Genomic DNA, 26,048 nt, shown 5'->3' on the forward strand with positions numbered 1-26,048 from the left:
GCTAAGTGCAACCTTTAACTTCTCACCACAGTGCTGGCTAGGTGGCAGCAATGCGCTCGTCATGGCTCTGTAATGAAAACCACTCGTCACCAAGAGGGATCCAGAGCTCTGTCTCATTTCCCTGACTGATCGCAGCAATATTTCTATCCGAGCCTGTCGCGTGTCTGCATCACTCTTGTTATCTCTTTGTCTTCGGCAGCGACACACATTTCACTCTGAGATGCAGCAGCTCAATAACATGAGCTGAAATAAAGGTACATTTTTTCCTTTTGTGAGTGCGTGTGACGATTTATTAAATTCAAAACTCTTTCAGAAGTAGCTCTCATCAGTGTGCATTTTGTGTCTTCTTAATCAACAGTAGTGGTGGAAGAAAAAGTACCAATTCACTGTGAAGTAGAACATCCTGCATTCAAAAGCTTACTTTAGGATAAATATGGTTATTTCTGCTTATTCTGCTATGAATGTGGTGGAGTAAAAGGTATTTTTCTCTGAGATGTAGATGTGTAGAAGTAGAAAGTAAAGTACAAGTCTGTCGAATTTGTATTCAAGCACTGTACTTGAGTAAATGTACTTAGATTCATTCCACTACTGATCAACAGAAATGCTGTCCATTCAGAGAGTTTAAATGACTGGATTTTAAAATAAACCCGAGTACTGTAATGGCTTTATCAGAATCTGTCAGCACTAAGAAAAAAAATTATCTTTCATATATTTATTTTCATAAAATCATCAAAATCAATCATATTTAATTTCTCTCTCTAATAAAAGGCTTTCGTACTGTCAGTTTAGATTGAACTAGATTGAGCTCTCCCTTGAGATGCTGTTGCGGCTCCTGACACTGACGATCATTTGATTTTAATTGCACAGCCTCATCACCGGCTGCGTGTTTCAGATGCAGAGGTTGAAAACTGAACATCCTCAGGTGTCTCCTCCTGCAGTAACCTCAGTTCTGATCGCACTGATGTCTGCACCCTGCTCCCTTCTCCCTGCAGCTTCAAAAGAAACTCTAGAAGATTAGATCTTTAGTTTATCTTCAAATATTCATTCATGTTTGTATTACATCAATGTTCACTTTGTCACACCTGAAACAACCTTCAAAAGACTGTGGGTGACTGTGTATTTTCCATCTCTACATGTGCAAACTGTGTTATAGAGTATACATTTCTCTATATGTGGGCCTACATGCAGCTTGGTCAATTTTTAGTTGTAGTTAAAGACTATAATCCTGCATTGTTTAACCACGTGCCAGGAAAATTCATGTTTAAATGACATCATATTGGATGTCCCATCATTTTATTTTATGTTTTTTTCTATTTATGTTCACTGGTCTTAATAGTTTACTCTAGTTCAAGTTAGTCTTCGTGTTTTGTTATGTTCTTTGCAAAGCACCCTTTGCATTTATTCTTTTTAAAATGAATAACAAAACATTAAATTATTAGTATTTGCAAGAATAGCTGTATATCAAACTTAAGGACAGCGTATTTCCTCTGGTTGCGGAGCCTACCAGGAACAGACATTCAGCGGCTGAGTCGATTTTTGAGCAGGAACAAACAGTGACTTAGATGAAACAGTAGTAGCCTTCTCTCATTTCGCAAACAGCTTATTTTTCCACTTTGGAAACAGGAGAAAATGCACAATAATCACAAACTAAAGTACAGCCGCAGCAAGCTCATATAGCTCACAGCATTTCTGAGAAAGCTATTTAGATAGGATAGATAGATTGATAACTTTTGGCCTGTTTTGCAACAACGACCATAAACTCCCTTTAACCCAGAAGGCCCTACAGTTCATCAACAATACTCCAGGACCGAGGCCCTACTATCTGCCTTGACAGTTATTGTTTTGCTAGTAGAGACATTTTTGCCTGATTCCCCTCGGAGCCTAGGATAGCCACTGGCTATTAGCCAAAGGGAAAAAACTAATTTCTGGATGAAATACTTTGCTCACCGGCCTTTTGCTAAGAGCGTCTGTGTGCTTGGTGCTGAGCAGGTAGCCTAGAGGGAATTTTTAGAGCCTCACTGAGAACAGCCTCCTGCTGTGCAGCGAGAGAGAAATAAAATATTCAACAATAAACATACGCTTGTTGTGGCGTCCTGTAAAGACGAAAGGAGCTGCAGATTGCAGGTTTTAGAAGAAAACGCCTTTTAATGCTATAAATTCCGTGAAATTTCAGCGGTGAAAACGTCCCTCAGTCAGATTTGAGATTCTAATTACAGCTACTGACCTGTGGTCAATCATAATCTGATTATATGGGCTTCTTTACACATGTGTGAGAGGGTTAAACTCTGTTCAGGTTGTTAATTTTCTTTCACCTGTACCTCTCTGTGCTATTTAGACACATCAGTTGTATCGCATCTGCACACCTTCCAGTCAGAGAAGAGGCTGCGGTTTCAGATCCAGAAGACTAGGTGGCAGTATTGGCTTTAATGCCACTGGACTCTGTGTAAACATCAGGTATTTACAGAAGCTTCCCTGGAGCCAGGGTGCAGTTATGGTAGAAATTGAGGAGCACACACACAACATAAATCAATATGAATGTTTTATGAAAAAGAAAACAAAACAATCATGCACACTTTCCAAAAGACAAAGCAAGTTAAACACCATATATATTTACATATAAACACCACTGGTATTTTCAGCATGCCTTGTTTACCACATGAGACCGAGCACAGATAAAACCTGCAGCTTTGTTAATCCGTAGTAAAGCAGCAGCAGCAGCAGCAGCCACAGAGAGTTATCACACTACACAGTGCTCTATACACCGTTCACATGTGTACTTAAACGAAGGCAGATGACTTTATTGACTGAGAGTACGACCATGCACAGCTCTTTCACGAAAAACACTCTGCTGCTCTGAAACGTTCCCGCTAATTACACCGCCATCCTCTTCTTTACAAGCGAGGGATTGTGAAGCAAAATTAGGTCAACATCAAAGTGTCATCAACAAGAAAACTGACTCGGTGATATCAGAGCTGACACATCAAACAACTGTGAACGACATAAAGAAAAACCGTTACCCTCAAATGAAAGATTCTCTTTAGTTAATCAGAGCGACACACCTCAGGAGAACAACAACAATGGTGAACATCTTGTCCTGCGGCAGAACCTGGTACGTTTTTTTTTGTTTTTTTACTTTAGTTTCGCTCCATCAACACCAAACATGCAAACAACTCACATCGACGTGGAAGAACCTACTGTCTGATCAGGTTGTGCCGTCTGCAGGATATCCAGGGGCAATCAGATCAATAGATTCAACATTTTTAAGACCACTTGGAAATCTTCGGAAGCATTCGGCAAAATCATTATTGCAAGGGAGAGGTATGTGCGCTGTGGGATGCGTGGTCATTGGTCATAAGGGTGGCCCTTTAATGTCAGCAGTTAATGGAAATAACCGGCGGGATGTAATAAAAATGAGAAACCTGACATGAGAGTCAAACTGCAGAATAATTAAACCTCATCAACAGATACTTAAGATCTGTCCAGTTTAGAGTAGCACAAAGGAGCATTTAACCTTTAAACCCTCAAAAGGGACTTGAATAAGTATGAATAATTAATCTCAGGTTTTTGTGGCAGCCTAGATCGGGCCCGAGATGAGAGCACTGATCTCTGAACGTGACCTCTTATTTTGTAAAGAATTACAGCGTGAACTTATTTATGATACAATGTAAGCAGGACCCATCATAATCATGCAGAAAATCCTCAGAGCATGCGAAGAAACGTCTCTCAGTCTTCAGGCGGTCCCTCCATCGTCAGTGCAGTGGAAGAGGCTGAGTTCATTCCTGCAGCGTGGACCCGGGCAGCTCGTTGGTCAGCGTGTGCCAGCGCTCCACCTTCTTGCCCTTGTTCTTCAGACAGTCTATCCAGTGCTGCAGAGAGTCACCCTGCGAGTGGCAACCTAAGGACACCCCCCCTTCACCAGAGAAGACACAGCGAAGACAAACGTAAACGTAGAATTTCTGCTATAGGAGTGAGCTGTATTTAATAATTAATAATTCACATGTTTGTGCCAAACAGGTTGTGTCTTGGGAGACGTGTAGGGGTAATTAGATGTGGCTTTGACCTCAGCATTGTGTTATTTTGCTGTTTACTGTGATATTCTTGTGGGTGGATATTTTATTTTCTACAACACATTTCCATATTGAGGGCTAATTTTATATGAGAGAGGGAAAGAAATCACTTTTTTTCAACAATTTGTTTTGAAACTGCTCAAACTTCTATGCTCATTTCTGAATATATTACCATTGACTTTTTATGTTCATTTCTTTTAATGTTATTCACAAAGATTTGGACATTTTTCAGACATTCTTAGACTGCAGTGTTACAATGTCAGCACCCATTAAAAAGCCACTTGAGTGATGGATAAGCCCTCTTCCAAATGTGACCATAGTAAGAGCTTTAATGTGAGTGTCATACTTCAAAAAGCAGACAGAATTCAAACTGGATTAGTATAAGAAGAAATTAAAGTAGAGCGATGTGACCACTTTCCTTGTATTTTGACTCTTTAAATCTCACATATACTGTCCTGCTGAAGAAAATACTCAAAGAAAATGTGTATATGAAAATAATCCCCAGGTAACGGACTATTCCTTTCTTGTTTGTGTAACGTTTAATGAAAGCCACTTATTCTTCTGCATGAGTAATGGTTGGATTGTGAATGTTAGAACTCATTGCACCTTCTCATCTCCACTGCCACTGCCCTTTATTGTGGATTTGTGGCACCTAAAACGTGATGAACTGAATCAACTGATAGTATGCTTCTCAACAAATACCAACTGTCCTTTAAAATCATTTTTTTATTTTGCCACAAACATGACAGCGGAATCTAAACCTCTTGTTGACGGCAGCCACAAAATCAACTCAGCGGCGCTCATGCCCACCCAAGTGATTTGATGGCCCCGTCAGATCCAGACCAAAACCCTTTCGCTAAAATCTTGTTGGCGGAGGAACTTTGGGCTGGCTTCCAAGCTAGAAGATTACTAAACCCCTTTACTGAAGTAAAACTATATTTTTGTGACCTAGATTTCTAGCTTCAGCAGAAACAAGTGGGCTTGATGCCAAAGGTCATCGCTGGGATTGGAAGTCTGAAAATACTGACGCATAGACTAAAGCTTTGTTGGAATCTTGGGGGGACTTATAAAATAAAAAATAGTTTATGCACATGAAATGAAACACTGACTTTAAATTATCCCAGAAAAAGCAGAAACAGACTCAATTCAAAGTTATTTAAATAGAGGAGCAGGAGAATATAATTGCTTGCGCCCACTCAAGGAACAAGTATAGCATAAACCAAATTTTCAGCCAAAATGTCACTGACACCCTTTTGGCGACCAGACCCTGCAAATTTCACACGGAGCGACTCTTGGGAGGGGGCAGGGACTAGAGAACATCTTAAAATATCTTTGGCCACTTCGGCCATTATTAGACTTCTGATAAGTAAAAGAGCCGCCTAGCTAATCAGCGATCCAGAAATCACCAGCAGGAAATGATCAGCTTGCAGTGTTTGTGGTGTCACCTCACCTATGAAGTCATTGGACTTTCCCAGGTCGTAGTCCCACACTGTGACCTCCAGTGTCTTGGTGGCTAACTCAGAGAAGGAGATTTCATAGAAGAACTCCTGGGGGAAACACAGGGGAAAGGTCAGAAGGTCAAACTTAACATACATGTTGCTCCTCGTCAATACACCTCTAAAATACTCACTAATGAGGCTGCACATAATAATATGAACACTATAATTGGCTGTCTCACAAAAAAAAAAAAACTTTTCATGCAGGGTAGTGTCTCTGTGGACTATAAGTGTAAATTAGCTGTCTCTTTACATTCAACCACTGTGTCTCACTCCCATAGTTATGCACATGCAGACACACAAACATGATGTATCCTGGAGACATCCAAAAAACATGGTCTACCTCATTAAACTCTGGGTTGAGGGTCTTTTTTATGACGGCTGTTTTGTGCTTGGATTTCTTCTGAACATCTGGCTTCAGGTACCTGAGACAGAGGAAAGTGATGCAATCGTATGTGAGTCAGGTCATTATTATTGTTGACATGTTAGAAAAAATAGAGAACACCAGGGATGGCTGCAGAAAGGCTAGGGTAAGATCATTCATAGTGGAAATCACTATGTATTATCAGGAATTACTGTTACTGTTAATACTGCCCTCTGACTTACTTTATTCTATGACAACTTCAGTGAGGGATGATTCAGAAAAAGCCTTCATTTGGGTGATTAGTTGGACATTTGCAGAACATTATATATATTTGTAATTACAGTTGGACTTGTACAGATACCACTAATTGTTATTTGGTCTAATATTGCACTCAAGTACTTGGTATCAGCAAGTACCCACATGTAAGTACTTGTACTTGGTCTGACAGAAAATTGGTCTCTACGTAAGTTTATTTGAACGTGGCATATTTATCCATTAATGTGGGTCTAAGGGTCAAGCTAATTAAAATGGGGAGTCATTCAACACGGGAAGCAAACGCTGTGCTCTGTACGCTCACACAGTCACAATAGCCACATCAATTTAAAATATGTTAACACAAACTCCAATATTACCAATTCCGCAGTTGTGTGTTAGCTTAGTTTATCCTAGAGACATCCAAAAACCCTGGCTTTGTCTAAAGGCACATAACTTACAGTAAAATCACAAGCAGTAATTTTTACATTTTGGCTTTGAACAAATAAAACGCAACACATTCATTAAGAAAGTGTTGACAAATTCTGTTTGCTTGGACTCGCTTGGCCAGACTCCTCCTGTTTCCAGTGTCCATGCTAAGCTAAGCTAACTGTCTGCTGACTGTAGTTTCATATTCACAGATAGGACTTTTGAGAGGAAAACAAATGAGCATATTTCTCAAAATATTCTTAACCATTACATTAATATTAACGAGCCATCATTTTTATGCTAAATATAATGCCCGTCTCTCAGAGGCCAGTTAGCTTAGCTTCTGGAAAAGGGGGTTGGCCAGCCTGACTTACTCAAAAGATAGAAAATTTGCAAGATCTAACATGTTTACATGTTAGCTTTGGAAGTGTTGGTTTGTTGATTTGGTTACAGAGCCTGGCTAAATGTTTACCCAGTTTTCAGTCTTTGTGCTATGCTAGCAAGTTGCAGGATGTAGCTTCATATTTACAGGTATGATGATAATTATCTCATCTGACTCTTGAGAATAAAATAAATGAGCATGTTTTCCCAAATATTTCTAACTATTCCTTAAATATTAATGACAGAAATAATGTGTCTATGCTAAATATAAAGCATACTTCAATAGCTGGCTAGCTTAGTTTAGGTTGTGGAAACAGAGGGCAACAGCCTGGCCCAAAATATGCAACATCTGCAAGATATAACATGTTTGTATGTGATCTATAGAGGTGTCAGTTGGCACTTTTTGTGACAGCGCCAAACTAGATGTTTTCGCAGTTTTCTGTTTTTGTGCTATGCTAAGCTAACCAGCTGCAGAATCTAGCTTTACATTAGACAGTGGTAACAGTCTTCTCTAATCTAATTCCCTTGGAAATGCAATCTGTTTGCGAAACTAACCCTCTGTGACTGATCAGTAATTTCTCCACCAACACAGCACAGATTGAAACAGCTCACCATCGCTTCTCGAGCTGTCGTTAAATTCTTAGGATATTTTTAAGCCAGCTTGAAGGAGTGTGGCAAAATCTCTATCCACATTTGTTTTCCACCCACCACCCACAGCTCGGAGAGCGTATGTTCCCACACACTCTCAGACACAACAAAGCATCTGGGAAGAAGCTCCCGCCAAAGGGCAAAGATGTGAGCATGCATCCAAAATGAAACAAGGTGCATGATGTATTACCGTGTGTGTGAGAGAGATGTATGCGTAGGTTTAGTGGATATTGCAAAGCGGGAGCGAGAAAACTGTGAGCCATGCTGGGAAAGCAGAAGGGAGAATGCTGTGCACTTTAGTGAGGCGAGCATGGGGCATGCTGATCTTTATGTGTGATGGCAGATGTTTAGTGTTTTACTCATTCCAGAAACAACCTCAAAGCCACAAACAGCACTCATGAGAACACTGAGTGAAAGAAGAGGGATTGTAAAAACTCATTTATCCACTCCTGTCAGGTTGCATCTATCATCGTAGGGACCTTCCTACCTTCCCATGGTATAGACACAAACACACCCAGTGACACACACAGTATTGCTTTCCTATCATCAGTGAGTAATGAAACTCTGGAGGACCCACATAATACCAATAATAGCACCCAAATCTGTCTGTCTTAATCCCACATCTCCTCCATGAAACAATACACCCACAATATTAGATCATGCCACTGCCTTTCAATCAATTCTGCAGGCAGTCAATACGCGCAAACTGTTATAATTATCCTGATGAATGAGTGACATATTTTACAGTGGCTTCCATTTGTGTGGAAAGCTGCCTTCATCTGTCACCATTGCCTTCCGCGAGGTTCACTCTGGCCATCCATCACTCAGGAGTGGCGACAAAAGGTGATTCATGGGGTCAATAAGAGCCAAGAGCCGGTTTGGGCCCAACACGGGTATTAAGGTGTTTGCAGGGAGAGACCGTGACAGGAGAGGTCGACTTGAAAGGAGGACTGTGAAATATCAGTCCCTCAGACGAATCTGAACAGTGTCCAATAGTGTGTTGTGTGTATCAGGTACAAACGTTCCTCACTTTAAGCCAAAACACTATGACCTCTAACGATTTAAGTTACACTTATTATCTTGTAACACAGCACTTGTCAAGGTCTACTGTATAATGTGCTAAATGTTAACCGTTTTTAAATCTGTATTTAAGCGCACCCTGTCACTGTATTTAATGGAGTGTGGAGCCAGCCTGGTACTATGAATAAAATGGTTGTAGCATTCACTTCTGTTGCACCTAATGTGGTTAGGTTGTCATTTACTCTTAACTTTACAGTGTGGTTTGGATTTGAAAGTAAAAATGCCAGTTTTAGGTTGATAAACTTAAATCTCATTCCAGCCTGATGATGGGGAATTCTGTGTCTCTTTGCCATAGAGCCTGTGGTTGTTCATTTTGGCTTTACGCTTGTAGAACTGTTTCACTAGGTGACCGTGTGCATGTTTTTTTCAGTAGAAAGAAAAAAAGCCTAAGGCTTAAGGGGTTGAGAGAACAGTCAATTCTTGTAGTCAACATGTGGGATGGGGGATAGGAGAGGAGAAATGGGCAGGTGTGAAGACCTGAGTGAATCTGACAAGGGCCAACCTGTTATGCCCAGATGACTGGGTTGGAGCATCTCTGGACCTGTTTAGACCTGGTATTAACATGCATTCTGACTGATTTGATCGCAAGAGACCAGCTTCAAGTACAGGTGTGAACACACCTAGGACGCATTGAGGACGCATTTGAAATCAGATCACTCAGACCACATCTGTGACCACATCCTATTGGTAGTGTGAATGTGGTGTGGCCACACTGATGGACCTCCCACTCAAGTGACGTCCTCTTGTGTAAGCGGAGTTTGTGCTTAAGTAAGGGAGAAGGACTCCGCAGCTTATTATTTTCCAGAATTTGCATCCTGTCACGCTGTTTGTGGTCCTAAAACAGCGGCAGCAATCCATTCGAGACAGCCGCTGTTACAATATTCTACTGCGCTCCAAATGGTGTCTGTGTTTATTTGCACACAGAGCACGAAACTGCGATCGGATATTGAGTGCTGGCTCGAGACGAATGTTGAGACACATTTTAATGCCAGGTGTGAACACACGTACTTAAAGCCAGATCCTTGTCATCGAATTACTCAGGATGCATGTTAATACCCAGTCTTAACAGGCCCTTTGAAATGGAAAGTGTTTTGCGAGTCTCCCACTCAGCGGACAGGTGGGGCAGGGGGCCGATGGGCATAACAAGTCTGTTTTGCTTTGGCAACCACTGAAAAAGTAGAAATGTCTTGGTGGAGATTCCAGCAACCATAATGTTTTGTAAATGATTTGTAAAACTCATGGTTTTCAATCGGTGGTTATTGCTGTTTTTACGTTTTAACGTAGGGGTCTGAGAACCCGTTGACGTCCATGGCTGCCAGATGGGCGCAGCGTTTGACACCCACGCACAGCCCGCCACGAGCTCTCTCCTTGGCCTCGCCCTTCACATCGCTATCGCTGGCTGGGGGGAGGTACTGGAGGCAAAGCAGCAAACGCCCCCTCTCCTCTAGACTTCTCTGCTGCTCTGTCTCCCACTGAAGGAGAAAGACAGAAATAAACATCGTGACTTAAGGTTCACAGAGAAACATATCATAGAAATTATCAGTCTTGTGCCAGGACCCAGTGAGGAACATTATCTGGGATTTAAATTATGGTGTGTGACAATTCTTCAGCTCACCCTGCAGTTTGGTTCTACAGAGCCCTTTAGTGACTTCTGTCTAATTTGTTTGTTTTAGTGGGTCACAACTTTAGTGTTTTACTTTTCATCAGCATCGTTTCCAGCCACAGTAAGGAGCTGTTTGCAATGAACAAACTGTGATAAACCTACCGTACACTCCCTGAAGCTCCAGACAACACACAAACAGAGTCAGCAGCTAATTGTTTAACACAGTGGAGCACTTAAAGAGCCAGATTTTACCCTCAGGAGTTAGTGGAGAGCTGAAAGAAAGCTAAAAGGGTGTTAAGACCGGACACTCTCCCAATCTGCAGCGATATTTCGGCATCTGGTCTGCTCTCGTAGCGTGCCTGGAGCGAATCTGGCAAGTGATCTGATTATGATAAATGATAAAATATGGATCATATGCTTGGCAACCCTTTAGGTTTTTCCGTCTGCTCAACTCCCTCGAGTTCATTACCTACACTGTAGGCGTTCCAGAGGTGGAAATACAGTACACGTGGATTTGTCATCCACAAACACATAAAAAGCTTTAGGTTACGGAGCAGAATCACTTTTTGGCGTGAGGGCAGGTTACTGCTCGACTTATCATTGCCTAACCTCTCATCCCGACCCGACAAGTTCATTTGTGAATTTGCTATCTTGTTCAGAGAGAGGCTAGCCGCTTCCCGCTGCTTCCTGTTTTAGTGCTAAGCTATGCTAACTGTTTGGTGTGTAAATACGGCCCAGCTGTTTGCGATCACACTCAGCATATCAACTTAATGAGATGATGATGTGTCACTGGTTTGTTTACACACGTCAGAAAAATCAGCTGATGCCGTTTTAGCTAACAATTCAATTTCAGAGTCTCAGCCTTTTTTTATACGAACAGATGATCCTGTTGTTTACATACTGAGTAAATTCACCAAGGGGCCAAACAGGAGGACCGGTGCCGTCCTTTAGTTTCATTATGACAACAAGCAGCCTGTGTTTCCCACCATATTCAAGGATGTTTAATGTGTCTGCCGATTGTCTCCCCTTACAAACCCACCCACAAATTTATCTCTCTGGCTTTCATCTAACACTCTGTGTGTACCTGGCTCCACATTGATGCCTGTTTATTTCCACCTCCCTAATGAGCTGCTCTCATATCAATCTGTGAAGGCCTGAGCTGTTTTATTACCAGATACCTGGTGCAAATTGTTCTCACTAATTGCGAGTTTTAAAGTGTCCTACTCATTGGCGACAGATGGCAGACTGGCTGTTGGCAGTAATGCCGGTTCCCAAAGAAAAACGGAGCGGGGAAAGGGGAAATTAGGGAAAAGAAAGAGCACGCTGCTGAGACAATTAGAAAAAAGGGAGGGAGAAGCATGATGTAATGCAGGCCATGTGGCATTATTGATTGTTGTGGCTGTGTCCAGCACTTGCCTGAAGATAAGACTTAATGAGAAATGCAGAGATATAAAGGAGGGGATAGACATTTAGTCAAAATAGAGTTGTATTAGAACTGAAGCTTTTCTCACCTACACTGATGCAAATCCAGAAATAGCAAACATGCGTCTCTCCTATAAATAACATACATGTATTGGCGCTGTTGGCCATGAGGGTGAGTCATAGGCCTGTTAGAACATCGTCTTCCCCTTCTTCACCCTCTGCTGCCTCTTCCTTGCTTTCTTTCATCTGTCACTTTCAATCTAATCTGTTGTTCCACTCATTGTCAAACACTTTGGTAACAGTTTGATGTTGTCCATGGAAAATATTAGAGCCAGGAGCGACAAAGTGCATTAATATGACATAAGGGATGTTGTTGAAGTTAGGTCTTTGCCAGTGGACTGATTGCACTCCTGTTTATGATTTGTTCAGTGGTGATGGTTGGTTTATCTCTGAGCTATGGCAGATGAGCTCAAATGTTACGTGAAAGTCATTGAGCTCTTTAGGTATGTCTGCTTATGAAGATATAAAGTTCATCTCAGAAAAGGACACAATGTGCATCTTAAAGCTAGACTATGTAACTTAGGGAATGACAGATGACATATTTCCTAAGGTACAGACTGACAGAACTATGGGCAACGAGGGCCGACTCTGACGCCGCCCCATGTCTCCTGTGTCTGTGCCAAAATGTTGCGCTTGAACACACCGCAAAGACTAAAGCCAGAGGCTAGCTGGCACATACGTTCTGGAAATAAATCTTCAGACCAGCATCTGACAGTAGTCTCTATTTGCTAATACCAGCTGGAAGGCTGAAAAGACAGCTAGCAAGAGCATCAAACCGTTCCCTTCTCGAGTAGGTTCGCTAAGCTTAACAGCCAATTAGGGAGAGCTCTCTCACTGGTTCAACATGCTGAATCAGCTGAAAAGCTGCTGTCAAGGGTCAGACTACTGCCAGTGATGCGGAGCTCAAAAAAGTAGTGCCACTAGGGTTAGGGTAAGGTTCAGGTTTTGGACAACCAGTGGAGCCTCTGATACAGTTGACAGTTGACATTTGACGCAAACACAGAGTTCTCAACGTGGACACACTGTCCGTGACCTTGGTTCCTACAACCAAATTCACCGTGCTGATAGCAGGTTTGGAGTGTCTGGTGAACTGACGGAGAGGCGGCAATGTCGAAGATAGTTTCTTTTCAAAGACAGGGAGGTGATGGCAAGAAGACTTAGGTCCGTCCATACCCTAGCAATGAGTTCACATTGTGTTTGTAACACCTGGAAACAGCCAGTACAAGTGGGTTTCCAAGGCAACCAAAGCCTGGAAGGTCCACTAGCGACCAAATGTCAGCCACATGGGCTATGAGAGACGAGCAAATCGCTTAATACGTGGACAGTGCTTGAGATAATTGCGCATTGTTTCCATTTTTTTTGTCAAAGGCAGCCATTAGTTTTCATTTCATTTTCATATCAAAAACAAAATCACTTATCCACTTCAGCCTTCAGTTGGTTTCAAATGGACTGCACTTAATTGATAAATGGGTGCTGCTCACATGGATTACATTATCAGTCTGCTAATTCATTCATGTCCTACAGAAATTAATGGAAAATAATTTAAAGAGAAAGAGACGAGAGTGAAGTTAGACAATGGCTGCAATTTAATTATTTTAATCTTTGTCAATAATGAACTAGTTGTTTTTTCCAATGGTGTTATTAACTGTGTGGTTTATAACATGACTGAAAATATTCTTCACCTTACCTCTTTTGTCTGATCAACCAGAATCTGAGGATATTGTACAATTAATATAATAGCAATAATGTAACAGACAAAAATCTTTACAACCTGGAGCTGGTTAATATTTAGCTTTCTATGGTTTATAAATGAGTTCAGATAATAATCAGTTACGAAACATTTATCAGTTAACAATCAGAATGACTGTTTGTTTGATTCTTTAAGATTATTCTTGTCTAAGTCTGTGTGGAGCTATTCATTTGCGAACATACTGGACAAGTCGACAAAACTGTGTGTTCTCCTGTAACGCAGGATAAAAGATGGACCAAAAGGACAGACAGATGGAGGCTCATGCTGAGCCAAACAGACAGACAGAGGAGTCATGGCGCTCACCTCTCTCAGGTAGCAGGAGATTCCCCTCAGGGCTGTGCTCATCGCCGTTGGTGAAGGCAGCTAGAGGCAGGGCAGAAAAAAGAAGTGATATAGATTAATTTAAGTGGGGTTGACTGACAGAAAAGGTGCGGATTCAAGTAAGATGAGCAAGGGATGAGGAGAAAGAGACAGAAACATTGGGTCGGGGGTGAAGCCACTTTGAAAATGACAGGCCTGACAGAGTGTCTGGTTTGCAGGATGACAGAGGGGCTTTAGTGTTTGATCGCCTCAGAGGGCCAATCTAATACCAGCAGCCCTTTCCAACTCGTAAAGAACAAAAACCCAACAGCCTCCCGCCTGTTTTCACACACATGCCCCCTGCTTGTCGCCCGCCCCTGCTTTTATTTTTTAATCCATTTGTTTCTGATCTCCTTCACTTGGTCTCGCTGTTTATTGACACTCCACCGGCGCCCCTCTCCTTCGGCTTTCTCCTCGCCTTTTATTTTTCCAATCTCTGTGTACCCTTTTCCCACGTTTGACCCGGCTGACATTTACTCTGCACACAAAGCTATTTGTGGGCTGTAAAAGTTGATGTGATACCCTATTCTCTCTTTACCTTGTATGTGTAATTCTAAGAAGGCACAAAGTATCTGAGGAAGCAAGCTGATGCCGTCTTAATACATACACAAAGGGAAAAAACACTGTTGCTGTTCTTTGTGTACATTTAGCCTGAAGTTCTTTTCCACATGAAGCAAATCTTAATGATACAGTGTACAGTAATATTTCAACATATTTCAGAGTCAAAACTTTGAATATCTTGTGGAGGTTGTAACAGCAGCAAATTAAAGCTCACACTATTTTAAATGTTTTAACATTCATAGAAGAGAATGATGTCCACATACTTCTGGTCACTCTGTATATAAGCCTCTGTTGCATTTATATGCAAGTTTTGGCATTATAATTATAGATAGACTATAGATTACAGCATATTATGCACATTTACCCTTTAAGATAGTGATTTTCACAACCTGGCAACAGCGAATTTCTTCCTATTAATGTACGTACTTATAAAGCATTAGCACAGCTCTACACAGCTGGACTGAACAGGTGGAAACATCGAACTGGCTGTCGTCAGCCACAACAAAAGCCGTCTTAAGCTCATTAACGAACATTTTGTTTGTTGAGTTTGTACAAAAGCATTTATAAAAACGACAGTTAACGGTGGCTGGGAGCTGAAACTCCAGAAGTATTCAACGGCTGTCTGCCAAGAAATTGTTCTCTACATAACCTCTCCAACCGACAGCCTCCGAAGCTAAAAACAGAGCAGTCAGGAATATTTTGAGAAATCTGTATCTGTAAATATAAAGCTACAGTCAGAAGGCAGTTAGCTTGGTTGACACTGAAAACAGGAGAAAGATAGTCTGAGTTAAACTATGTTACATTATTATTTGTTTGAAATGTAAAAATGCTTAGCAATTTAAGTCTAGTCAAAAGTGTCAAAAAGAGCATTTCCAAAAATAACCACTTAAGGCTAATTCCAAAAGTAAGTCAATCCGCATAGACTTAAACGTAAAATCTGATCTCTATATCTAATTTTCCCTTTCATAACAACTACATGGTAGTTGAGCTTTTATATAACTCACCCGTTCAAATTATATCAAGACTTATACTTATGCATAATTAAGGGAAAGCCCGCTCTGAGTGACAGGTTGGTGCTGTGATGCAGCTGGGAGTTAGGCACTGCCAAGATGGCGTCGGCCAGCACCGCCCCCATTGAGCTTCAAAGCTGCTCTTCAGAATCGTCCAGGCAAAGCAATGGGGGGAACATAACAGAGCCAGACTTTTAAGCTATGCTAACAGACTTACAACTGTAACAGTAAATGTTCTTTCTTGCACTAATGAACATATTTTTATTTATCCTTATTTGTAATGTTTATTTAGCATGAAAATATCCCATGCTGCAATTTGGAAGCATTTGTTAAGCTCTTATGCTCTGAGTGCTGTTGAGATTGAGCAGACACCCTGGTGTTTTATATACAATGAGACTCAGGTGTGTGGGCAGCATCACTGTGGATTGGTATGTCTACTAAATATCGATGTTTTAACGCCTCCCTGTTGGCATGTAAACAATTTTCTGCCTTTCCTCTTCACATTATTCCCCCTCCTGCTGTCTCTTTCCCCACGTCTCTGCTTTAGAAGAGGCAGCTGTGAGTCACACAGAAAGCCCTAACCCTTAATATATTGTACACTACAGCGCTCTTCACAAATTTATCTCCCTCATACAGACTTATTTTTCTCTTTTTAGGCATCCCTGTCCTTCATTTCATTCTATCTGACACCCCACTCTTTTTCCTCACAGGGGGTGGATGCTCCAGACAGATGTTAAAGTGTTTGGTCTGGTCAGGCTTCACACGACGCAGGGCCACCCGCGACTCCCCGATGAACTCATTATGTGTCAGCTTGTCTTCGTCGCACACGGACACCCTGGGAGTGAGAGACAGATGAGGGAGGAGGAGGCAAAAATGAGAAATAGTGAGAGACAAAGACAGGGAGAGCGCAAAGCGTGAATAAAAATAAGAGATTTTCGAGGTAGAGACAGACAATTTAAAGTAGGTGCAGTAAGTACACGGGATGAGGAAGTGTGGCAGTCAGACAACACAATATATTATGAGTCATTATAATATTGCTGCAACAATGTAATGAGGGAAGGAAACTGTTGACAGAAACCTGACCTGAATTAAAGAGCTCACAGTCAGAAACCCAGCCAACCCAGTACATATAAATTAAGCATATGTGTGAGCACATTGTACAACTAATTACCATTTTTCCTTCCAGTGGGAATTCAGACAGTGTGAAAGTGCATCATGCAAGGTTAAGTCGATCCATATTTATGGGCCTCACATACTTTTACACCAGCCATAGTGTCACCCCAAAATGCTTTACTGGGTGGGAGCAGCACAGAGGAGGAGATGGAGAAAGGATGTGAGTGAGGGCTGGTGTGACAAGAGTGAGAAAGGAAAGATAAAACCAGAAGAACTTATTTAAATCAGTGTGCATCTGTATGCCACAGGCTAAGTGAAATCCTGTGTGACTGCGCTTTATGTAAATTAAAGACATGCAAGGAGATGAGCGAAATAAAAAAAAATAAAAATAAAAAAAAACATCTGCCAGCCGAGAAATCCAGATCTATCCAGATCTACTGTTTGATTTGACGTTAACTAAATTCATGACCGTGGGACTGAAACGCTGCTGTCACCTGCTGCTTTCAGTTTCCGGTAATAAAACAGAGATTTGCAGAAAAATAAAAGGTGAAATGTACCCACTGCCTGCAGAAACCAGATATACTCAGAGGTAATTTCTAGTCTAGTAACATATTAGACGAAAAAACACCTGAACCCTTCAGAATAGCAGCAAAATAACACAGAATGAAGACTGAAGACATAAAAGATGGGCTGGGAATCTCAAAAAAAAAAAAAAAGATGAGGGCAGAGAAAGAGTGACGAAGTCAGTCAGTCAGCAGTGAGACAGGTGTACAAGGAAGGGACAGCTGTGATAAAAAAGGGCTGGAGGACGGAGTGGTGAGATAGAGTACGATAGGTCAAAGAGTCTTGTGTGGGGGAAGAAGCACAGAGTCATTATAATGTGGATGCAGGGCTATGCTTACGCATCATGAAGTAATATAAACATTTTACTGTCACCATGACAGCTCATGTTTCCTCCTTCCTTCAGAAAAACACAGCCGAGTGATGAATCTGATCCACACACACTGTCACCAGTTGAAATGTCTGTGCCAGACAAGTTACAAAAACATGTCTACCAACACTGTATGCAGTCCATTCAACGGTGTGTCAGCTACTGCAAGGCAGTTAAATATAGCAATGGCAATTATTGACCTACCTTCATGATCTATATATTTTATCATTTTCATAAAAAAATCTATATTTTGACTTTTGATTACAACTTAAGATATCTGAAGACCATGTCCAAATCAGTTTGTTGTGAACATTTGCTTTATGAGACAAAATGGATTCGTCAAGCTGTGAGGATCATTTTCTGGTCCTCTCGCTTCTAGAAAGTCGAAAAAGAAAACATCGATTTCATCCAATGAGAGCAGCAAAGAGAGCTGAACCTGCTGATGAAGAAGCTGCAAATTGTCCTTATCACTTTAAGGTTTATTTAAGGGTGTGATTGATACGCTACTAGCAATACTGGAGCCGCACATTTAAAAGAAGAAACTGAATTTCTGCGATACAACTGATCCTGAACAGCAACACGCAGTTAAAAGACTTACTTTTGGGGTGGGTCAAGGCTTTAAATTTTACAAAACAAAATTAATATATCTGTTAGACATTTTTGTAGATGTAAATATGTGATTAAAAAAAAGCAATTTCAACCATCAGTGTTTCCATGTTTCCTTAAGTTAAACTTCCCATCTCCTGATCTTTAAATGTCTCTGCTGAATTAACACTCTGTCATACAGCAGTAGCAAGGCCAGTTTCTCTAATTTCCCCCGAGAGATCATCCGTCGCTCCTATTTAAATCCCTCTCCCACGTGTGTGGTGGCAAAGTTTTAGTCACAGACAGAGACAATTCACAGCTTTTGTCACCTCGGGAGGGGGGTCAATGAAATTAAAACACCCCGCGGTGTTTAGTCTGACCTCAATCTGTCAGTGCAACTTGGAAAGACAGAAAGCAAGGAGCCAGATGGAAAGAAAGACAAAGAGAAAGGGATGGCTTAGAAGGAGTGAGGGGATATCTTTTCTGATCCTAGTGGACAGGAGAGATGTGGGCACGGGGAGGAAAGAAGGTGAGGTGACAGAGGAGGATCTGAGGATCAGTCGAGGTGGAAAGAGAGGGAACATTGAAACAGAGGAAGGCCTATAAATTTAGAGCAAAAGCCTCTGTGATTGAGATAGATGATAAGAAATCCTTTGTAAGCACGGGTCAGTCTTTGTGAAGTGAAAGGAAAAGAAATAGAACGGCAGGACACGAACACAAATAGCCTTGTCTACAGCCAGCATTTACCGGAGAGTTTTGCGGTACATGTCTTCCTCAGTGATTCCACAGTAGGTGAGCGTCTCGTTCCACACAGGATTCAGCGTGTTGCGAACAGTCTTGGTTTTAAGTTTATTGGCCTTTAAACGAGGGGAGAGGAGAGGAAAATATCGATGTAACTCCAAGCTTTGCCCAAGACGTAAACTGCAAACAACCTCAGCCAGAAAAACTACTTAAATTCATGCAAGCTTTAAGGTCGTATGCTTTTACTGCTGATTTATTGGTCTGCACTTGATAGCCTGCATTAAATTCACACAGGACTTGTTTGGTGATAGGTTACTGGAGGTCTCTACCACTAAAAAAAAATCACAGGAACAAAACAATGTTAATAAAATCAGACCTTGCAGGCTCCTGGCAGCAGGTGAAGCTTCACGTAGGGATCAGCCAAACCATTGAAATCCATTGGCTTCAGACCCTTACAGAGAAGATATAAATCATATAACATTAGTAATTAAACCTTAAACGACTAAAAGACTGAGAAGTTCAAACTGTATCTAAAGCATGAAAGGAACAGCGGGGGATATTTAATTTGACCGGTAGTTTCAAGGCGTCACTTAGCCAGTGTACAGGTTAAAAGATAGTTAGGAAGATGTAATTAATATACCTTTGCTTTGATAACTGTGCAGTGTAAGGAACTGGTGGCTCTCTCATACATTAGGTCAAACTCCAGCGTCCCCAAAGAGGCTGAAAGGCAGTTAATGAAAAGTCATACACTTTGGTAATTGCTTTTGTGGAGATGACTTTATTGCCTGCAAACGAGATGATGACTGATGCCAGGGAGAAATACAAATGGCAGACGAGCTGCAAAAATTTAATAAAAACTCAGCCCCTTGATGAATGAGACTATTCCCAAAACATGTATGGATACAGACAGCGGATATTTAGCTTAGCTTAGCTTAGCTAGGATAAACGAGGATAAACTGCTGCCCAGAAAATCTACCTAGCACCTCTGAAACTCAGAAACCATTAACCACATTATATCTGATTTCACCTGTCAAATAAAACTTGTGCGCTTATATAAATGGTAACGTTACCTCCGCCGTAAGTTGTGAGAACACCACTGCTAGGCAACAGCTGCCGATTAGAAACCACCAAGGCTAACAGTTTAACAAGCTAATGACCAGGTAAGTGTATGAAATACAGAGGCGTAAAGAAAGGACAAGGCCATTTTCCACAGCCCTATTAAACATTTGTAAACTCTAAAAGGAAACGCTAATGACTAAATTACATTTTGCTTATTAACTTACCACCGCTGCCATTTATGAAAACGTGATAGAGTCATTCTTATGGAATTTCTTTTAAACATGCTGAACACAACACGAAGGTAGCAACTGTGAGTACAGAATCCAATTCTTTCTGTTAAACTGAGCTAAGCCAGGTGTCTCCTGACTGTAGCTTCACATCAACCAAATATTAACCTTATTCTAATTCTTGGTGAGACGAAAATGTAAAACTACACATTTACACGGTTTTCCTTTTAAAATAAGCTAGCTGAAATATAGAAATATTAAAATATTATGCTATTGTTTATGCTAGCTCTATGCTAGCTAGTTTATGCTGATAAAATCTAAAGGAAGTGGTTGATGGATGCTAACATGAGAAGCCTGCTTATGTTTTCATTTGTACAATTAAATGCTGCCTTCAAATTGGGTTGTGTTTAGGATGCTCATAAAAAAAAAAACTCCATACGAACAACTTCCCCTTGTAGTATTCGCAACGTCCTAATAAGTGGACTCTTTCAGTGAGGTCAGAGGTCATAAGTTGTGAGGTGTTTAACGTTTTCAGAAATGGTATGGCTATCCAGTCAATCAGTTGTTTTAGTTTTTAAGTTTTCTTTGCAATTTTGTAACATGTCAGAGGAAAATGCTGACATGTCTGACAGCTGGTTTTTAGTTTACTAAATTTTTGGATTTGTTTGCTTTCTAGATGGCAACAGTTGCCTAGCAGCAGTTTTCTGACGCCTTACGACTAATGCTGCCACTTGAGCGTCAAGCATTTTGTGTAAATGTCATAAACACAAGCTCACAAGTTCCAATTAAAGGCCCAGATTGAAGTCTAATACATTCCCAAATCCAGGTTTGTGTTGATAATTTTTTCTCCCTGGTTCAAGCATCTTCATCAAAACATGGTCATTTCTTTCAGGTGACTCACTGTTATCATCGCTGTCACAGCTGTCAATCTCGATGGAGGTATCCATGCTGCTCATGGCTGAGAGTGAGCCCCCTCCTCCCCCAGCTCCTGGCAACAGCGGCGACAACAGACCGCTGCTTCCTCCTCCACCTCCTCCACCAGCCGCCCCTCCACCTTGACCTGCACTGCCGGGGCTGAGTGTGGCAGGTGCAGCCACCTGATTGGGCGATAGGGGCTCTGAGAAGGAGGAAGTGGGCGAGAGGCGAGGGAAGTAGGCAGATATCTGACGAATGGGGCGGATGGGGCCCGGGCAGACGTCGATGGCCATGTGCTCCTGAATGGAGATGGCTAGACTTTTTCCTTTTCTCACAGTCATAGGGCTGGGAAGGAAAAGTCAGATAAACGAAGAGATGTATTTTGTGCAATACACAATACAACAGGATGATAAACGGGATCTTAAACAAGCTCATGTTAAGAAGCTTTAACCTCAAACTGCTTTCGCTAAAACCTCACTTAAAATAATGAGAGCGTTTTAAAATGAAAGACATTACTCATAAGATGACAAACTACAGCAGAGGATGTGCACACATTTGCATTTCAATTGAACAAATCTGAATAAACCCAAGCGTATCAGGAAGGAAAAAGGATAATGGACAATAGGGATCTCCCCCAGATCTTAATCACCCTCGATGAAATTGCAGTGTGTGTGAGTGGCTGAGGCCCACGTGTTATCTAAAATGCTCAGCAATCCTCCACAGACAGGTAATTACAAAAGTCTTTACAAGCTGAAAGCACTTCAGAATACGCAGACGGAGAGGAGAGTCCTGGTGGTTATATAAAGTTGTGGTTGCAGGGAGTTGAGTTGACCACAAGGCTGATGTGTCTGCTCTCTTCCCAAAATAAAACAGAGGGGGGTGGATTACAAATATCTCACAGCTTTTGTTTTCTAAAGACAGCAGGGCTTGAGGGGGCGTTCTGTCCTCAATGCTGAACTAACCCCCCAACCCTCCTTTCCATGGACTACCTTCTGCTCTCTCTGCATTAATCGATTGAAACCGAGAAGTTAATATTTGCAAATGAGAATATTTGCTCTCTCTATGTGCTATCTTTAAGTTGTGTGGTTTGGGAAATTAAAAATGAGAAATCAGACCAGAAGCTTTGACAGAATAGGAATCGTTTAGACTTTATTGTGGTGACAAAATGTCTGACTCTCAAAAAGAAGTTATGGAAATTTGGAAATAACTCATTTTTGGATGATTCATGGGCGATCTCAATCTTGCATTCATTAAATGAATAAAGTGCAATTAGTTGGCACACTCAGAAACAAACAAGCAGCAATGTGGTGAAAAGAGAGCATGGCATTTTAATGCAATCGTGCGTTAGCGCGAGGATAAGTGAAAAAAAAACTTAGGCAACGCAGAATTGGGTGGGTACACAGTTCAACCAATCTCAACCTGAGTGCAGCGTGATTGAGATGATAACCAAAGGGGCGACTGATGCACTTGACTGACAGATACTCATACGCAAAAACAGAGTTCCCCAAAGGTTTACTGCATTGAAACAGCATCCACAACTTTGGTTGCTACCCCAAAATTCACCATACCATACTACAGTTTGGAGCGGTGGTGGCGTTAGCAGCGCTTTCTATTAAATAGTAACAAGAAGAGCTGGCTTCATCCATACGCTGGCAATAATGTTATGGTTTGCTATATTTCTTATCCCAAATGTTTTGAGGTGAGAAATATGGCTCTGGCTGCCTAGGGAACCAGAGCCTTGACCATCCATTAGTGACCTGCCATTGGTTACAAAGCGAATCGCTTTATGTGTGGATGGGGCTTTAGATGAGGCAATTGATTCAGACTTCCATTTGTGTGCGATGAATACAGCTGGACTTTAAACATAAACCTCACTAAATTGCAAGGTTTCTGAGCACACATCAAGAAATATAAGTGCAAACATAAATATTTTAGCCAGGTTAGACACTTCAATTCCCTATGCTAAGCTAATCTAACTGGCCGCAGACTGATAATGAGCACAAGGACAAAGCGGCATTAAACTTCTAATGTAATTGTTGCCTCCCGTGTCTTTATTTCCAGTCTACTTCCCCTTTGTGGGGTCAAAACGGATTCATTTCCAAGCCATCACTCGTCAGGATAAAGTCAATATGACCAACAACACCCTGGCAGAAAGTGGCTCTGAAATTGTCGCCTCTGACTATTGACCTTCAGCGGAATTACTGGCAGCGAGGGTCATTTGTCATCTGTGGTCAAGCCTCTCTGTGCTCTGAGCACAATAGTGGGTGAGACACACCACAGCTCATCCAGCTTCCTCCTTGGCTGCCAGTGAAAACAAACTTTCGAAACACGCCACAGTGTGCCAGACCTCAAGCCTCCTTGACTCATTTGACTGGAAGTAGTCCGCTAGACTTCTGGCTTTGAGAGAGGGAATGATGGACACACCACCTTTTGAAAACCAGCAGTCGGTACTACAATCTGGTAGTGCAACAGCGCAACTAATGACTTCTCATGAGCTGCACAACAAGTGAGAGTTCTGCCACTCTCTGTCACCTCTCAATTAAGGAGAGCACAGATAACCTCTGACCCTTTAAACCTTAGCTGAAATAATGAAGAGCTCAGATAAACCCGCGCTTATCATAGACGCAGACGCTCATCAATAAAGCACAACAATGGAAATAATCTGAAGCGGAAGATTGCAAGACATTAAGGCGAAGGTGAAAACAAGTTAATGAAGCGCTCTGTGATGATGGCGGTTATGGCTGGAATTGACTTGGAGATTAATTGACACGGACGCGTTGGTAATAACGATTGTCCTTATGAGGAAAATACAATCCCTCAAAGAACACACACAAATAAAACAATGCATTCACACACGCAAATAGACATTAAGACACACGCTGTCGTCAGATCATTAATTCATCTCCCTGCACGCACACATCATGCGTCTTGTGAGCGGGTGTCTGTTGATATAATGTGCGCAGTCAGTCGCCTCCCGGTTCTGGCAGATGTGCTCGTGTGCCGGAGCAGCCTGAGCACCAGCAACAGCAGCGGCGGCAGCAGCAGCAGCAGCAGCAGCAGCAGCAGCAGCACACGTACAGCCGGGAGGCCTGGTGGCTTGGAGCTCTCTGGGAAGCAGAAGCTCGCGGGGAGCTCACGATTGATCGCTCTCATGCTGCCAGCTGGAATCTCTCTCATCTCTTCTTTTCATCATCACCTCATTGCAGAATAGTGTGGCTGCACGCATGCAAAATAATAAGGTGCACCCCCTCCCTCCTCACACTTTTCAGGTTTTTATGCGCCGTTGCTCTACATGACTCTCAGCCTTGAAGCACTACTTTGCATAATTCCTATAAGCTGCATGTAATGAACAAATCCGTCCTCTACGTCTAGAAACAGTTGTCTTGCAGCTGTTAGTTATGCAACAACATGCAGCACATCATGCACTGCCCTTTTGTACTTATATATTTGTAGGGTTACATAGGTTTCCAGCTTCGAGAGGGCAGTCGGTGTTATCTCTGTGCAATATGCGACCTCCCCTCCTCCCCTTTTAGCTCCTTCACTTTAAATTAGAGTCATATCACAGGCATGGGCACTCTCCCCCTCAGCCTATACCTTCTCATCTCCACCATCATAATTCACATCGCTTCTTCTCGCGTCTTCATCTCTCTCATTATCTCTCCATCACAATATCTCAGACTGCTTTTTTCCACCTGTAGGTATGTGGGGATTTCTCTCGCTCCCAGTGTAGGCTGGCTTTCTTCTTCTTCTTCTTCTTCTCCTTGCCTTGTGTCCTACATACAATGGGACCCTGCGGCAGGCTCCGTTCACCTTTAAATAACAAGCGGCTGGCTGACAGGCAGATGGTATAGTACAGTGCTTCACTGTGTAGCTACTCATTAGAGCTTGATAGTCAGCGTCATTTATAGCTAACCACAGTGTCAGTGAGCGCTTGTCAATTAGAGCCGTGTTATTTTCGGGCAGCCAGGGACCAGTAAACTTCAGTATGTTTGTGGGAAGGCGTGAAAGAAAAGTGAAAGAGCAGGTAAAAATACACGGCACACATGCCACATGTTGCACCTGTCTGCACTCTCATGCAGAATTAATGCGTCTGAGTAACAGTCTGGCTTTAAATTTGTTAGCTTTTAGAAGAAGAAAAATATGAAACAGTTTACAAAGCAAATAGATAGAGAGAATTAAATGGCAGAAACAGAAGGGAAAAATAAAATTCTAAAGAAGTAGGAGACACAAATGTTCATGCAGGGGAAATGAGAAGGGAATATAGATTTCCAGCCTGGGCACCACATTCAACCTGTCTGCATCTCAGAGTAAAAGAACCAAAATGTTGACTTACCTCAGTGTTAGCGCCAGTGTGAAACTCCTCATAAAAAAAAGAGGGGATTCCAGTGCGCAGGGGAGAGGGAGACTAACAGGTGGCGAAGAGGGGAGCGGAGAGTAGAGGGAGAGGGAGGGGGGGCCGAGACAGAAAGAGAGAGCGGGACCGAGCGAGCTCTATGTGTATCATTAAAAATTAAATGTGCGGATAGTTCAAGTTGAGATGGAAACGAGGAGTAGAGGGGAGATGGAGGGGAGCGGCATGCTGGAGGAGAAAGAGGAGGAGGATGGAGGGAGTCAAGAGGACAGAGAGAGACAGAGAGAGAGAGAGAGAGAGAGAGAGAGAGAGAGCGGCAGTGGGGAGTTATTCCTTGACAGTCTGTTGTGCATGTGACTGTTATGCCTCACTCCCTCCTGCATCCCCCCACCACACACACACACAGACACACAGACACACTTATTTGTGCCTGTTACGATGGATTTGCATTGACTTGCATTCATTCCCTAAAGAGTTAAACTAACCTTTAAGGATAAGGCTGATTCTACTTGTTTTAATGTCAACTAATCCCATACAAAGAGCAAAACCAACAGTGGATTTTGCCCTAACAACATACTCCAAAATAGAATCTAATATTTACACTAATGAATTCACTCCAGCATTAAAATAAATCAATAAAATC

At 41.9% G+C, this 26,048-nt stretch overlaps 1 protein-coding gene across 1 annotated transcript; it reads right to left on the reverse strand.

The window, feature by feature from the left end:
- Positions 1-3,773: 3,773 nt before the first annotated feature.
- LOC311504226 (double C2-like domain-containing protein alpha) lies at positions 3,774-25,419 on the reverse strand (the record flags this gene model as incomplete). The annotated part of the gene is made up of 11 exons (XM_084567239.1): positions 3,774-3,910; positions 5,518-5,614; positions 5,907-5,988; positions 9,990-10,189; positions 13,856-13,915; positions 16,192-16,318; positions 18,860-18,969; positions 19,230-19,304; positions 19,494-19,573; positions 21,041-21,399; positions 25,388-25,419. The coding sequence occupies 11 exons, from the start codon at positions 25,417-25,419 to the stop codon at positions 3,774-3,776; spliced, it is 1,359 nt and encodes a 452-aa protein (XP_084423365.1).
- Between the last annotated feature and the right edge of the window lie 629 nt (positions 25,420-26,048).

This window comes from Chelon labrosus (assembly GCF_963514085.1).
Source record: "Chelon labrosus genome assembly, chromosome: 19".
Taxonomy (NCBI): Eukaryota; Metazoa; Chordata; class Actinopteri; order Mugiliformes; family Mugilidae; genus Chelon; species Chelon labrosus.